The 12,133-nt window shown below is 40.3% G+C and overlaps 1 protein-coding gene across 1 annotated transcript in view; it reads right to left on the bottom strand.

The window, feature by feature from the left end:
- lama1 (laminin, alpha 1) overlaps nucleotides 1-10,438 on the bottom strand; it is a 63,651-nt gene extending 53,213 nt beyond the window's left edge. The window contains exons 1-8 of the mRNA XM_077219365.1: nucleotides 10,229-10,438; nucleotides 8,884-8,985; nucleotides 7,510-7,724; nucleotides 6,444-6,555; nucleotides 6,156-6,266; nucleotides 1,101-1,228; nucleotides 289-375; nucleotides 1-182 (exon numbers count right to left, since the gene is read on the bottom strand). The exon at nucleotides 1-182 is cut by the window's left edge and continues 30 nt beyond it. Of these exons, the coding sequence (XP_077075480.1) occupies nucleotides 1-182; nucleotides 289-375; nucleotides 1,101-1,228; nucleotides 6,156-6,266; nucleotides 6,444-6,555; nucleotides 7,510-7,724; nucleotides 8,884-8,985; nucleotides 10,229-10,438 (1,147 nt within the window). The remainder of the gene's footprint in view (nucleotides 183-288; nucleotides 376-1,100; nucleotides 1,229-6,155; nucleotides 6,267-6,443; nucleotides 6,556-7,509; nucleotides 7,725-8,883; nucleotides 8,986-10,228) is intronic.
- Between the last annotated feature and the right edge of the window lie 1,695 nt (nucleotides 10,439-12,133).

The following is a 12,133-nucleotide window of genomic DNA, read 5'->3' as shown; positions in this document are numbered from 1 at the left end:
CGTAGAACCCGTCCTGGCAACGCTCGCAGTGCCGGCCCGCCGTGTGAAACACACACTTCACACACTCCCCCGTGAGGCCGTCGCAGTGACCCGCTTCGGACCGGTCCACGTTCCCGTTGCACTCACACACCGAGCAGCGCTGGCCCGGGACCGTGGGGTCGCCGTGGTAACCGTCAGCACACCTGGCGGTGAGAGAGGAGGTTGTGTGTGTGTGTGTGTGTGAAATATTACTCATATATATGTAAGACCCGAACGGTTAATCCGCGAGGAACATCTCGGATCTCGTACCTCTCACATTTGAGCCCCGCGTATCCCGGCGGACACTGATCACACACGAACTCTCCGCGACCCCGAAGCTCACATGTGGGGCTGAAACTACACAACAGCAACACAATACATTACAATATATTCAACAGAATCTACATTTCATTTCATACAGAATCTATTCATTTACACACAATATAATGTAATATCCATGAGACTTTGCCTTGTATTGTAAAGATGTCTCTCACTCTCCTTGAGGAATATGTGTTAGAATATGCAGGAGCTCTTTTATTGATTATCTTGTATAATTTTTAGTTTAAAATGTTGTACACTGCTTTGTATAGGTAACCAATCCAGAGGTCTAGAATGAGATACATCAACATGTGCAAAACTATTAAAACCTAAAACCAACCGTATCGAAGTATTTTACTATGGTAAGTACATGTAACACGGACACTGTAAAATACAGTGTTACCGAGGTTTTGATGTTCTGTTGCACTGCATGTTAATGCAGAGTGTTGGAAAGTCCTTTCATCTTGATCATAAATAAAGACACAGTTTGTGTTACTATGAGAAACGCTCAGACATCCAGACACACAAAAGCCCCCCATGGAAGGATCCGGGTGGATTCGGCACACACACACACACACACACACACACACACACACACACACACACACACACACACACACACACACACACACACACACACACACACACACACACACACACACACACACACACACTTGTTAGACTCCAGTGTGAGTGGACAGGAGCATCTCTGGCAGACACACACACACACACAAATAAACACACACACACACACACACACTCACTTGTTAGACTCCAGTGTGAGTGGACAGGAACATCTCTGGCAGTCGTCTGGCGTTCCCTCACTGGCGTCTCCATAGAAGCCCGGCTTGCAGAGATCGCAGTGCGGCCCGCTGGTGTTGTGTGTGCAGTCCTGAGAACACCAGACACACACACACACACACACACACCGTTACATTCAGGGGTGCAACGGGTCAGAACCCCAAAAACACACACACTGTTACAGTCAGGGGCGCAACGGGTCAGAACCCCAAACACACACACACACACACACACCGTTACAGTCAGGGGCGCAACGGGTCAGAACCCCAAACACACACACACACCGTTACAGTCAGGGGCGCAACGGGTCAGAACCCCAAACACACACACACACACACCATCACAGTCAGGGGCGCAACGGGTCAGAACCCCAAACACACACACACACACACACACACCGTTACAGTCAGGGGCGCAACTGGTCAGAACCCCAAACACACACACACACACACACCGTCACAGTCAGGGGCGCAACTGAAAAATATATATTAAAAAAATATACAGGTCCTTCTCAAAAAATTAGCATATTGTGATAAAGTTCATTATTTCCATAATGTAATGATAAAAATTAAACTTTCATATATTTTAGATTCATTGCACACCAACTGAAATATTTCAGGTCTTTTATTGTTTTAATACTGATGATTTTGGCACATACAGCTCATGAAAACCCAAAATTCCTATCTCAAAAAATTAGCATATTTCATCCGACCAATAAAAGAAGTGTTTTTAATACAAAAAAAGTCAACCTTCAAATAATTATGTTCAGTTATGCACTCAATATTTGGTCGGGAATCCTTTTGCAGAAATGACTGCTTCAATGCGGCGTGGCATGGAGGCAATCAGCCTGTGGCACTGCTGAGGTGTTATGGAGGCCCAGGATGCTTCGATAGCGGCCTTAAGCTCATCCAGAGTGTTGGGTCTTGCGTCTCTCAACTTTCTCTTCACAATATCCCACAGATTCTCTATGGGGTTCAGGTCAGGAGAGTTGGCAGGCCAATGGAGCACAGTAATACCATGGTCAGTAAACCATTTACCAGTGGTTTTGGCACTGTGAGCAGGTGCCAGGTCGTGCTGAAAAATGAAATCAGCATGAAGTGCTCCAAAATCTCCTGATAGCTAGCTGCATTGACCCTGCCCTTGATAAAACACAGTGCACCAACACCAGCAGCTGACATGGCACCCCAGACCATCACTGACTGTGGGTACTCCAGTGCTGCTTCTCTGTAGCCCAGGTCAGGCGCTTCTGCCGCTGTTTCTGGTTCAAAAGTGTCTTGACCTGGGGAATGCGGCACCTGTAGCCCATTTCCTGCACACGCCTGTGCACGGTGGCTCTGGATGTTTCTACTCCAGACTCAGTCCACTGCTTCCACAGGTCCCCCAAGGTCTGGAATCGGTCCTTCTCCACAATCTTCCTCAGGGTCCGGTCACCTCTTCTCATTGTGCACCGTTTTTTGCCACACTTTTTCCTTACGACAGACTTCCCACTCAGGGCCGGATTAAGAGTTCAGAGGCCCCTGGGCACAATGTCTTGTAGGCCCCCCCTTAGGCAGGCAAAATGTATATTTTGTCCAAGGACATTTTAATATGGCATTTACAGTTTTACTGACTTAAAAGGAATCTTGTTGTACTATGCTGGAGTAAAGTTCATAAATGGTCGTTCTTTCCCATAGGAATTTGTAAAACTATGTTGGGTGGACCTCTGTGCCTCTAGGGGGGTTCGGGGGCGTGCTCCCCCGCAAGAAAATGTTGTACATTTTAAGGTTAAATGCATCAATCTCGTGCTCTTTGAGAGATCAAAATTAAGAGCTTCAACCCATGAACTGCTCGTTGAACAAAGAAAAAGCATTGATTTGTACCAGGAAAATAAAAGGGCTCAAACATCTTTTTAGTTATGAGAGTCACTGTCTACATTACATTATCAATGGTGTTTTAGGATGCCAAACAATTATTATAATAATGTAATAATGATTTATATAATTATTCCTTTGACGTAAAATCCATATAGCCTATATATGTATATAAATGAAAATGAATATTTCAAAAGTATATTTTAGTCTACATTACACTATAATACAGGAAAATTAAAATACTTTTGTCCTAATTTCTTCACTTGCAAGAAATAAACCATTGAGCTTTTATTTAGGAGAACACACAAGATGACCATGCTGATCGCGTGAGCAAAGAGCGCACTTTTCTTTAAATCACGCAGCACAAACAGGATGCCTATTCTTAAAGTCTTGTGCTGTTTTATAAAGGCACAAAGCCATATCATGGTTTCGATTTTAGTTCGTTTGCAAAATATAACGCTAGAGACCTTTATGTTAGGGAAGGTTATACATTTTAGATCTCATCTCATATGTGTTGGGAAAAGGGAGAAGAGAGAGTTCGGCAAAAGGCGGATTCGAACTCGGGTCGAGCGCATCAAAAGCTGCTTTCTAGCACTTCACGCACTACGACCTGCGCCACTGTAGCTATTCCGTGAAGGGCGTCTTTTTGCTAAAAAGACAAGCACTTAGTGCAAATATACGCTCCGTTATCTAAAATATTTGTTTTCTTCCCCTCGCTTGGGCCACAAGTGCGCATGGCGAACTTGCAATGAATACATTTTATCCGACCGGCCCTCGCGGCCTCGAAACACTACCGGCCCACCGGGGAAACTCCCGACTCTCCCGATTGCCCGTTGCCACTCCGCCCCTGGTGCCCAGGGCCCCTTAGATGTCGTGGGCCCCTGGGCAAGTGCCCAGTTGCCCTAATGGTTAATCTGGCCCTGTTCCCACTGATGTGCCTTGATACAGCACTCTGGGAACAGCCTATTTGTGCCGAAATGTCTTTCTGTGTCTTACCCTCTTGCTTGAGGGTGTCAATGATGGCCTTCTGGACAGCAGTCAGGTCGGCAGTCTTAACCATGATTGCGGTTTTGAGTAATGAAACAGGCTGGGAGTTTTTAAAAGCCTCAGGAATCTTTTGCAGGTGTTTAGAGTTAATTAGTTGATTCAGATGATTAGGTTAATAGCTCGTTTAGAGACCCTTTTCATGATATGCAAATTTTTTGAGACAGGAATTTTGGGTTTTCATGAGCTGTATGCCAAAATCATCAGTATTAAAACAATAAAAGACCTGAAATATTTCAGTTGGTGTGCAATGAATCTAAAATATATGAAAGTTTAATTTTTATCATTACATTATGGAAAATAATGAACTTTATCACAATATGCTATTTTTTTTAGAAGGACCTGTATATATATATATATATATATTGGGGGGGGGGGGGGTAAATTTGCTTTTTTTATTTTTAGTAATGTTTGTACTTTATCAGTTACGCCATGTAGTATCAAAGAACTACAAATGATTTTTAAGTAGGGCTGGGTACCGAGTTCGGTACTTTATTTTAGGTACGGACGGAATTGCCTCGATACTACTGAGTATCGAAAACATGTCTTGTTTTTGTGGTTAATCTCACATAATCTCGTCAACGTCAGTGAAATAATAAGCATGCAGCATGATCAGCTGTGGCAGAAAAACACTAGTTTACGCGGATGCCCAGAGACGTGGCTCGTCGCACGTGAGGCTGTAGTGTGTGTGTGTGTGTGTGTGTGTGTGTGTGTGTGTGTGTGTGAGCGTCCCAACCCAGATAGATAGAAAATATGTGAAAATGATCAAAAATGTACCTATGTACCAGACTCGATGCTAGAAGCACGCAATGCAATATTTTTGACATAATTGCTGCCAAGACCGGTAACACGGTAAATCTGATAAGACACTTAATAGCGCACAGAATACACTCGAGAGTAGAAAGTTTATCCGTCTTCGACTGCAAGAACTGGAGCGCGTCACAAATGAACCGAAACTCAGTGTATAGGATACTTGCCTCACAGACATGAGAAATAGTCCTATATACGGTCAAAATACAGATGTCTACTTTTAAACTAAACAATTAGAAATAAATAGTTTGATTACCTAACGTTAATCCATATAATCGCGCGCGTTCACTACTGCAGGAATCAGCATCGCCATAATCATATAGGCAGCCAACACACTCAGTAAACACTTGTTCATTAATAAACAATTAAAATATCTCCTTGCTATCGTTTCCCGACACATCCATAATCATTAGGCTACTTCTGCCAGTGCTTTGCGCAAGCTTCATGTGTGCTGAGCGCGAGCATATATCCCGCACCCCAGTAGCCTATATTTAATTCAATTCACATTTATTTGAATAGCATTTTTCACAATACATATCGTTTCAAAGGAGCTTTACAGAAAATGCATGTGTCTAAATTACAATTTAGAGTGATCTGTTATCAGGGGTGACTGTGTGTAATGCATTTCAATTAATTTTCATTCAGTTTCAATGTTAAACAATGCATTAAGTTAAGGGAGAAACAATGAGCTCATTTAAGTAAAGAATACATGTTAAATGATTAGGAAACAGAAAACTTTAGCATTGGTGCTCTTTTACAGACTCAAAATATGAGTGGAAAAAAGTCAACAAACTGAAAAAATAAAAGTGCTTTTTTTAGGTAATGTTATATTGTTAAAATTGGTTTCATAAAATTGGTATCGAAAAAAGTATCGTTCAGGAACCGGTATCGAAGTCAAGGTATCGGTATCGAAAATTTTGTTACGATACCCAGCCCTAGCTTTAAGTAATAAATGAAAAGCATACAACACCCCCCCCCCCCCCCCCCCCCCCATATATATATATATTTTTTTTTTTGCTGATCCGAAAAACGATTCAATCCGTGGCTCAAAAAACGTAAATGATCCGAACCGTGAATCTTGTGACCCACTGGAATAACCTATTCATTAAAAATAAATTAATTTTATTCAATTAATAAATCTATACATCTATATATTTAGCTATTTTTTGTTTTTTCTCCCTTTCTATGTCTACTTGTGTGTATATGTAATTTGTCAATTACTTTGTTTATGCAGCTATGTCTTGTTAATAAAAAAAAATAAAAAATGAAACAATAAATAAAACACTTTATATTTAAATAATAAAAAACACCTACCAGACACTCTCCGTTGATGTCGCACTCGCTCGCGTGATCGTTACACTCACACTGAAGACAGTTTCCTCCGAACAGAATCCCACCGACCCGATAAAACCCGGGAATACAGTACTGAAGACACACACACACACACACACACACACACACACACACACACACACACACACACACACACACACACACACACACACACACACACACACACACACACACACACACACACTGCTGGGTGAGCACCTGGTTGATAAGTGTGTGTTCAGCTGATGTGTAAGTGCATGTGTTCCTCACCTCGCAGGAAGAGCCGGAATATCCCCACGGACACTCGCACTGCTCCACATCCAGCGGGAGTTTATCCGGGCCGGAGTGTGTGTCCGCGACGCCCAAAGACACGCCACTCAACCTGCCGACCACAAGCATGTCACATGTTCACAATAAACGATAAACGATTCAATAAAACAAGAAGCAAAATATTACACCAGCCGATTCATGAATTATGAGCAAAACCTACTAGTTTATACAACTAAAGCTAAAATACCGTTTTATGGCCAGTATGAATAATTATATTTAAGATAAAGTACTTGTGATGTTTCTCATTTGTAAATTGCTTTGGATAAAAGCGTCTCTGGGTTGAATATGTGACTTTTTTTTACTTTCTCACATATTATATAAATACATATACAGTATAATAAAATTTAATACCATTTAATTAATAAAATGTAAACCAATTTTATTAATATTTTGAATTAGCTTCTTTCTTTTTTTTAAGTTATATTAATTTCAGTTCAATTTTTAGTCTTTTTTTTCAGTTTCAGTTTTAATTTATTTTCAGTTAGTAATTTTAACTTAGTTTAGTTTATTTCCAAGGCAGCATTTCAAAATTATATTTTATTTTTATCATTATATATATATATATATATATGTATGTGTGTTTGTGTGTGTGTGTGTGTGTGTGTGTGTGTGTGTGTGTGTGTGTGTGTGTGTGTGTGTGTGTGTGTGTGTGTGTGTGTGTGTGTGTGTGTGTGTGTGTGTGTGTGTGTGTGTGTGTGTGTATTTATAAATATATTCATATACACAAATATATTTACAAACTTTTCTTAGATGCAATTAATCATGATTAATCGATTTGGCAGTACTTATATATACACATAATTATTAACAACAAAAATCACTTAAAAAAACTCTAAACAAAAATTTGAAATGTTGCCTTGGAAATAAACTAAACTAAAATAAGTTGAAGAACTAAAATATATACATATTTTAATTTATTCATTTAGCAGACGCCTCTATCCAAAGCGACTTGTATATATATATATTATTATTATTATTTATTTTTTTAGCTAGTGTGCAGTCTGACCGTAGCGTTCCCTCAGCGCTAGCCTCCAGCTGCGCTCGCACCCGTAGCGCCGCGAGGTCCGCTAGCAGCGTCATCAGCTCGTCCCTCTGAACGGCGCGGCCGCTGCGAGCGTCGTTGAACGCGTGCGGGAGGATCTGCACTGAGACGAGCTGCTCGGTGTGAGCGTTCAGAAGCAGACGAGAGGACGCCGTCTGCCTCAGTGTACGCCCGTTACCCTGAAACACAATCACACGGACTGTTTACATCACGACAACTACAAAACACACGCTAACACTTTATTTCAGTGTCCTTGTTTCATATCTTACATGCACTTACCATAGCAATAACAGTAAATGATGCATAATTACATGCAACTAACCCTTAACCACATCCCAATCATACCAATAGTAAGTACATGTAGTTTTTTTCAACTGTTTACACACATTTTCAAAACTGTGCATCTTTTTCCCCCAAAACTTTACACACACATCCAAGAATTGCATGGAAAATGCCTCACATCTCCTGCAAAATGAAGCACTGTATTCACAAACACTTCTCAAAGCAAACATTTGTCTTATGTTGCAAACACCTTGGCCATAATATTATATTTTTGGATACATCATATACACACAGTTATTCAAAACCTAAAGCTCTTCTTTCATGAGCTCATGTGTACATTTCTGTACAACATCGAAAGTAACTGGCAGAGAGATGTTGAAAATTCATGGTGAACACAAAAGCAAGATTGAAAATAAACTTTTTATTTTACTGTAAGCATTTGTGATTGTGAATACAGCTTTACACAGTCCGAAAAACATATAACTCGACCTTTGACCTGTTCATAGGCCTATTCTAAAGCAATGATTGGCTGGTGTTCAGTAAAGCGATGATTGTTTGCACATGTGAGGAGTGTGTGTGTGTGTGTGTTTGAGTTGTGTGTGTGAGGCTCTGATGAATTACTGTGTGTTTTGATAGGTTGTGTTTGAAAAAGGAAATTAACTTCCTGTTAGATGTGTGTGTGTTACGTATAGAATTGTGTGTTGGGATTTGCAAAAAGTATTTTATGAAATTGAAAACTACGTCGAATGCCGAAAATGAGTGTATGGTTTTGCAGGTTTTGTGTGTGTGGTTCTGGTGTTTGAGTGTCAGGTTTCAGAAATTGTTTGACAAGTGAGGATTTTGTGTGTCAGCATTGAAAAAACTAATATTACTCAGTACTTAAATGTAGAATTACACTGTAACAATGACACCTTAAAATGAAGTGTAACCAAACTAACTTTTAAAGCTTCACAGATTGTTGTAAGACTTCAACACGGTAATCATGTAGCAATAAACAATTATATACCTGATAAACAAATCATTTGAGTCACATACGCAGAATAATTATCATCTTACCTCAATAATTACGCTGAAATCTGAGCTCAGCATTTTGTCCACGTTCTCCTCAGATGTGTCGTACGCAACGCTGTAGTTCAGGAAACCTCCATACGACGTCAACTATACAGAGAAATGATGAGGATGCACTAGTTAAACCTGTCAGAATCCTGCGTTGATATGCTTAAAATAGTTCACTAGATTGTAGGTCATCACCTGATGTTTTAGTTCAAGTTTAGCTCTCATGTGATAGTGTTCAATATTAGTTAATATTACCGAATATGAATTGCCTTTTATTCTATATTAGAACATTATACTATTTTAAACTCCTCCTGTGGTGAAAATCCAGCTTTTAATGTTGTTTATGTGTCTATGTGGTGAGTTTAATATGCTTTAACACAAACCATGTGTAAATTCATAAGTCGACAGCATTGCTGAATATTTTCTCCTTAAAACTGCAGTGAACCAAAGACAGTGTCAAAACACGCTTTGAAATCGCTGGTGTTTCTGACGTCACAAACTACCTTGTAACCAATCAGATCAACGTGTGATCGTCAATGAGTGGATCTCTGAGTGAGTGAGTGAGTGGAGGCGGGACTCATTTGCATATTCACAGAACCGCGAATACTAAATGAGGCAAGGGTGTCGAGTTACATTCAAGATATTTTAAGGCATAAAGATTTTTTCTAAAGGAAAATATGTTTTAAATATGTCATTTTGCTAATCAAAGATGGGTTTTAAGAGATAAAATGATTGACTACAGGGGGACTTTAAAGGAGCATTTCACCCCTGGGAACCTTGATCTTCATTGAAAGTGGGTCATATATGTATTCGAAATCTCGAAATTTAGTGCCTTTTTGACCGAGTTATGACAGAAAGTAACTTTATAGCGCATTAGTTTGGTAAACCACATTTCATGCAACGCGTTTGGACAGCTCCAGAAGCCACTCCCACTAATCCAGAACACCGCCTATGCGTGACCCGCCTATACGAGAATGCATTACGCTAGCTAAAGTTACCACTTGAGTTTGAAAATCATTTGCGATCTCATTCTTGATTTATTCCTTCTTACTATTTATTTTGAAATGGTGAACTATTGTATGGTACCGGGATGTTCAGTCACCTCAAGGAAAGGTCCAAAAGTAAGTTTTCATGCCCTACCGAGAGAGTAGGAGAGTATCTAGGACGCCTCTGTCCATATGCGGTGCGAAACTCGGATGGTTCACAACACAACACTCCATGTCCGTGTCTGCCTCTGACATTTCTTCTAGAAGGAATTGGCATTTTAGAGATTCTTTGCAGCAGACAGACTCTAGCTCGGTGTCCATAGGCGCACAGTTACAGCCCGTCACCACCAATTCGCTACAGCGCGAGCAAGCCCGGGCTTCTCGTCTGCGCCGGGCTGGTCTCCTGCGGCGGCCGCTACCGCAGCCGACGCCGCCGCCTCTTGTTCCTCCATCAGCCTCAGCTGCTCTTCGCTATATTGTGGCTCGTATAAATAGCCACGAACATCAGTTTCCAGCAAAAGATTTTCAAAATCCTCGTCTTCCATATCGTGTGTCGTAAATTCAGGCATCATGGTAAATCTAACTCCTTGAGCGCTTGTTAGCTTAGCTTGCTGTCTTCCAAGCAAGATGGCGGATTAATAGTTTAGTTTCTTCAGGTTTAGTCCCACCCACTGATCTGTAATAGGCCGGTGGGGTGAGTGGGTCCCACGCCCTTGAATAATAATGAGCTAAAGGCTGTAGTTTTCTTAATATGCAATGAAATTTATCTTCAGTCCTATCGTGACGCAAAATGACAATATTTACGTCACGATAGGACGGAAGTAAAACACTTAAATCCTTTTTTCTCCCATCTCAGAAAAAAAACAAGCAAAATTCCACCATCATTATAATATATGACTGGGTTTCTAACAGTACAAACCTTAATGCAAATGGGTGAAGTGACCCTTTAAGTATCTCTGAAGTATATTCCCATTAATATTTACCTTTTTTAGCACACCAGGGTGACTAGGAACATGAAATTATTTAGCTATGACTTCTTGTTTCACAGAAGTTTAAATATGAGGAAACAGAAAGGCCAAATTCCCTTAATCATTCATCAGAATGAGTAAAACCAAAGAATATAGTTCAGATGAGCATCAAAAGATTTTTGAGCATCACAAAAGAGAAAGTGGCTGCAAGGAAATAGCTAAAGAATTGAAAATCCTCATTTTGACCATCAGGGCAATAATTAAGAAGTTCCAATCAACTAAAGATGTTACAAATCTGCCAGGAAGAGAACGTGTGTCTATATTGTCTTAATGCACAATAGGGAGGAAAGTTTGAGTGGCCAAAGACTCTCCAAGGATCACAGATGAAGAATTCAGAGATTACTTGAGTCTAGGGGGTCAGAAAGCCTAAAAGAAAATATCAAACAACCCCTACATCACCACATGTTGTCCGGGAGGGTTTCAAGAAAAATCCTCCTCGCTCGTCCAAAAACAAACTCCAGCATATTCAGTTTTCAGACACGACTGGATCTTTAAAAGGGACTGGATTCTATGGTCAGATGAAACAAAAAAAGGGCTTTTTGGCAGCAAACCCACCAGATGTGTTTGGTGCAAACAGGGATAAAAAGTACCCCATGCCTACGGTTAAATATACTGCCGGATCTTATATGTTGTTGGCCTATTTTTTTGATGGAGGTCCTGGACTTCTTGTTCAGATACATGGTATTATGGATTCTAGCAAATACCAACAGATAAAAAATCAAAACCTGACTGCATCTGCTAAAAATATTATAATGACCCGTGGTCGGATCTTCCATCAGGACAACGGTCCAAAACAAACATCAAAATCAATACAAAAATGGGAAACTGAGCACAAAATGAAGCTTCTGCCCAGTCCCCTAAACTGAACCCTATAGAAGATGAGTGGGCTGAACTGAAGAAGAGAAGCACCAACATGAACTTGTGAATCTGCAGATCTGGAGAGATTCTGTAAGGAGGAATGGTCTCTGATCTCAGGTCAGTTGTTCTCCAAGCTCATCAGGCATTATAGGAGAAAACTCAGAGCTGTTCTCTTGGCAAAAGGAGGTTGCAAAAAGTATTTAATAACATGGAGCCAATAATTATGACCAGCGTGTTTTGGAGAAAAGCATTTATTTCATAATGTGATTTCTCCCCCACTTTCAAATATTTTACTTTAATGAAAGGTTAGATTTTTGCGAATTTTTTGAATGAAAGATCAGAATGATAAATAATGCAGATTTATTTTTTAGAGTAATT

Source organism: Siphateles boraxobius, unplaced genomic scaffold, assembly GCF_051911475.1.
Source record: "Siphateles boraxobius isolate OS27281-9 unplaced genomic scaffold, OSU_SipBor_1 12, whole genome shotgun sequence".
Classification (NCBI taxonomy): domain Eukaryota; kingdom Metazoa; phylum Chordata; class Actinopteri; order Cypriniformes; family Leuciscidae; genus Siphateles; species Siphateles boraxobius.
Note: the sequence above shows the minus strand (reverse complement) of the source record. Positions and strands in the feature narration are given on the sequence as shown.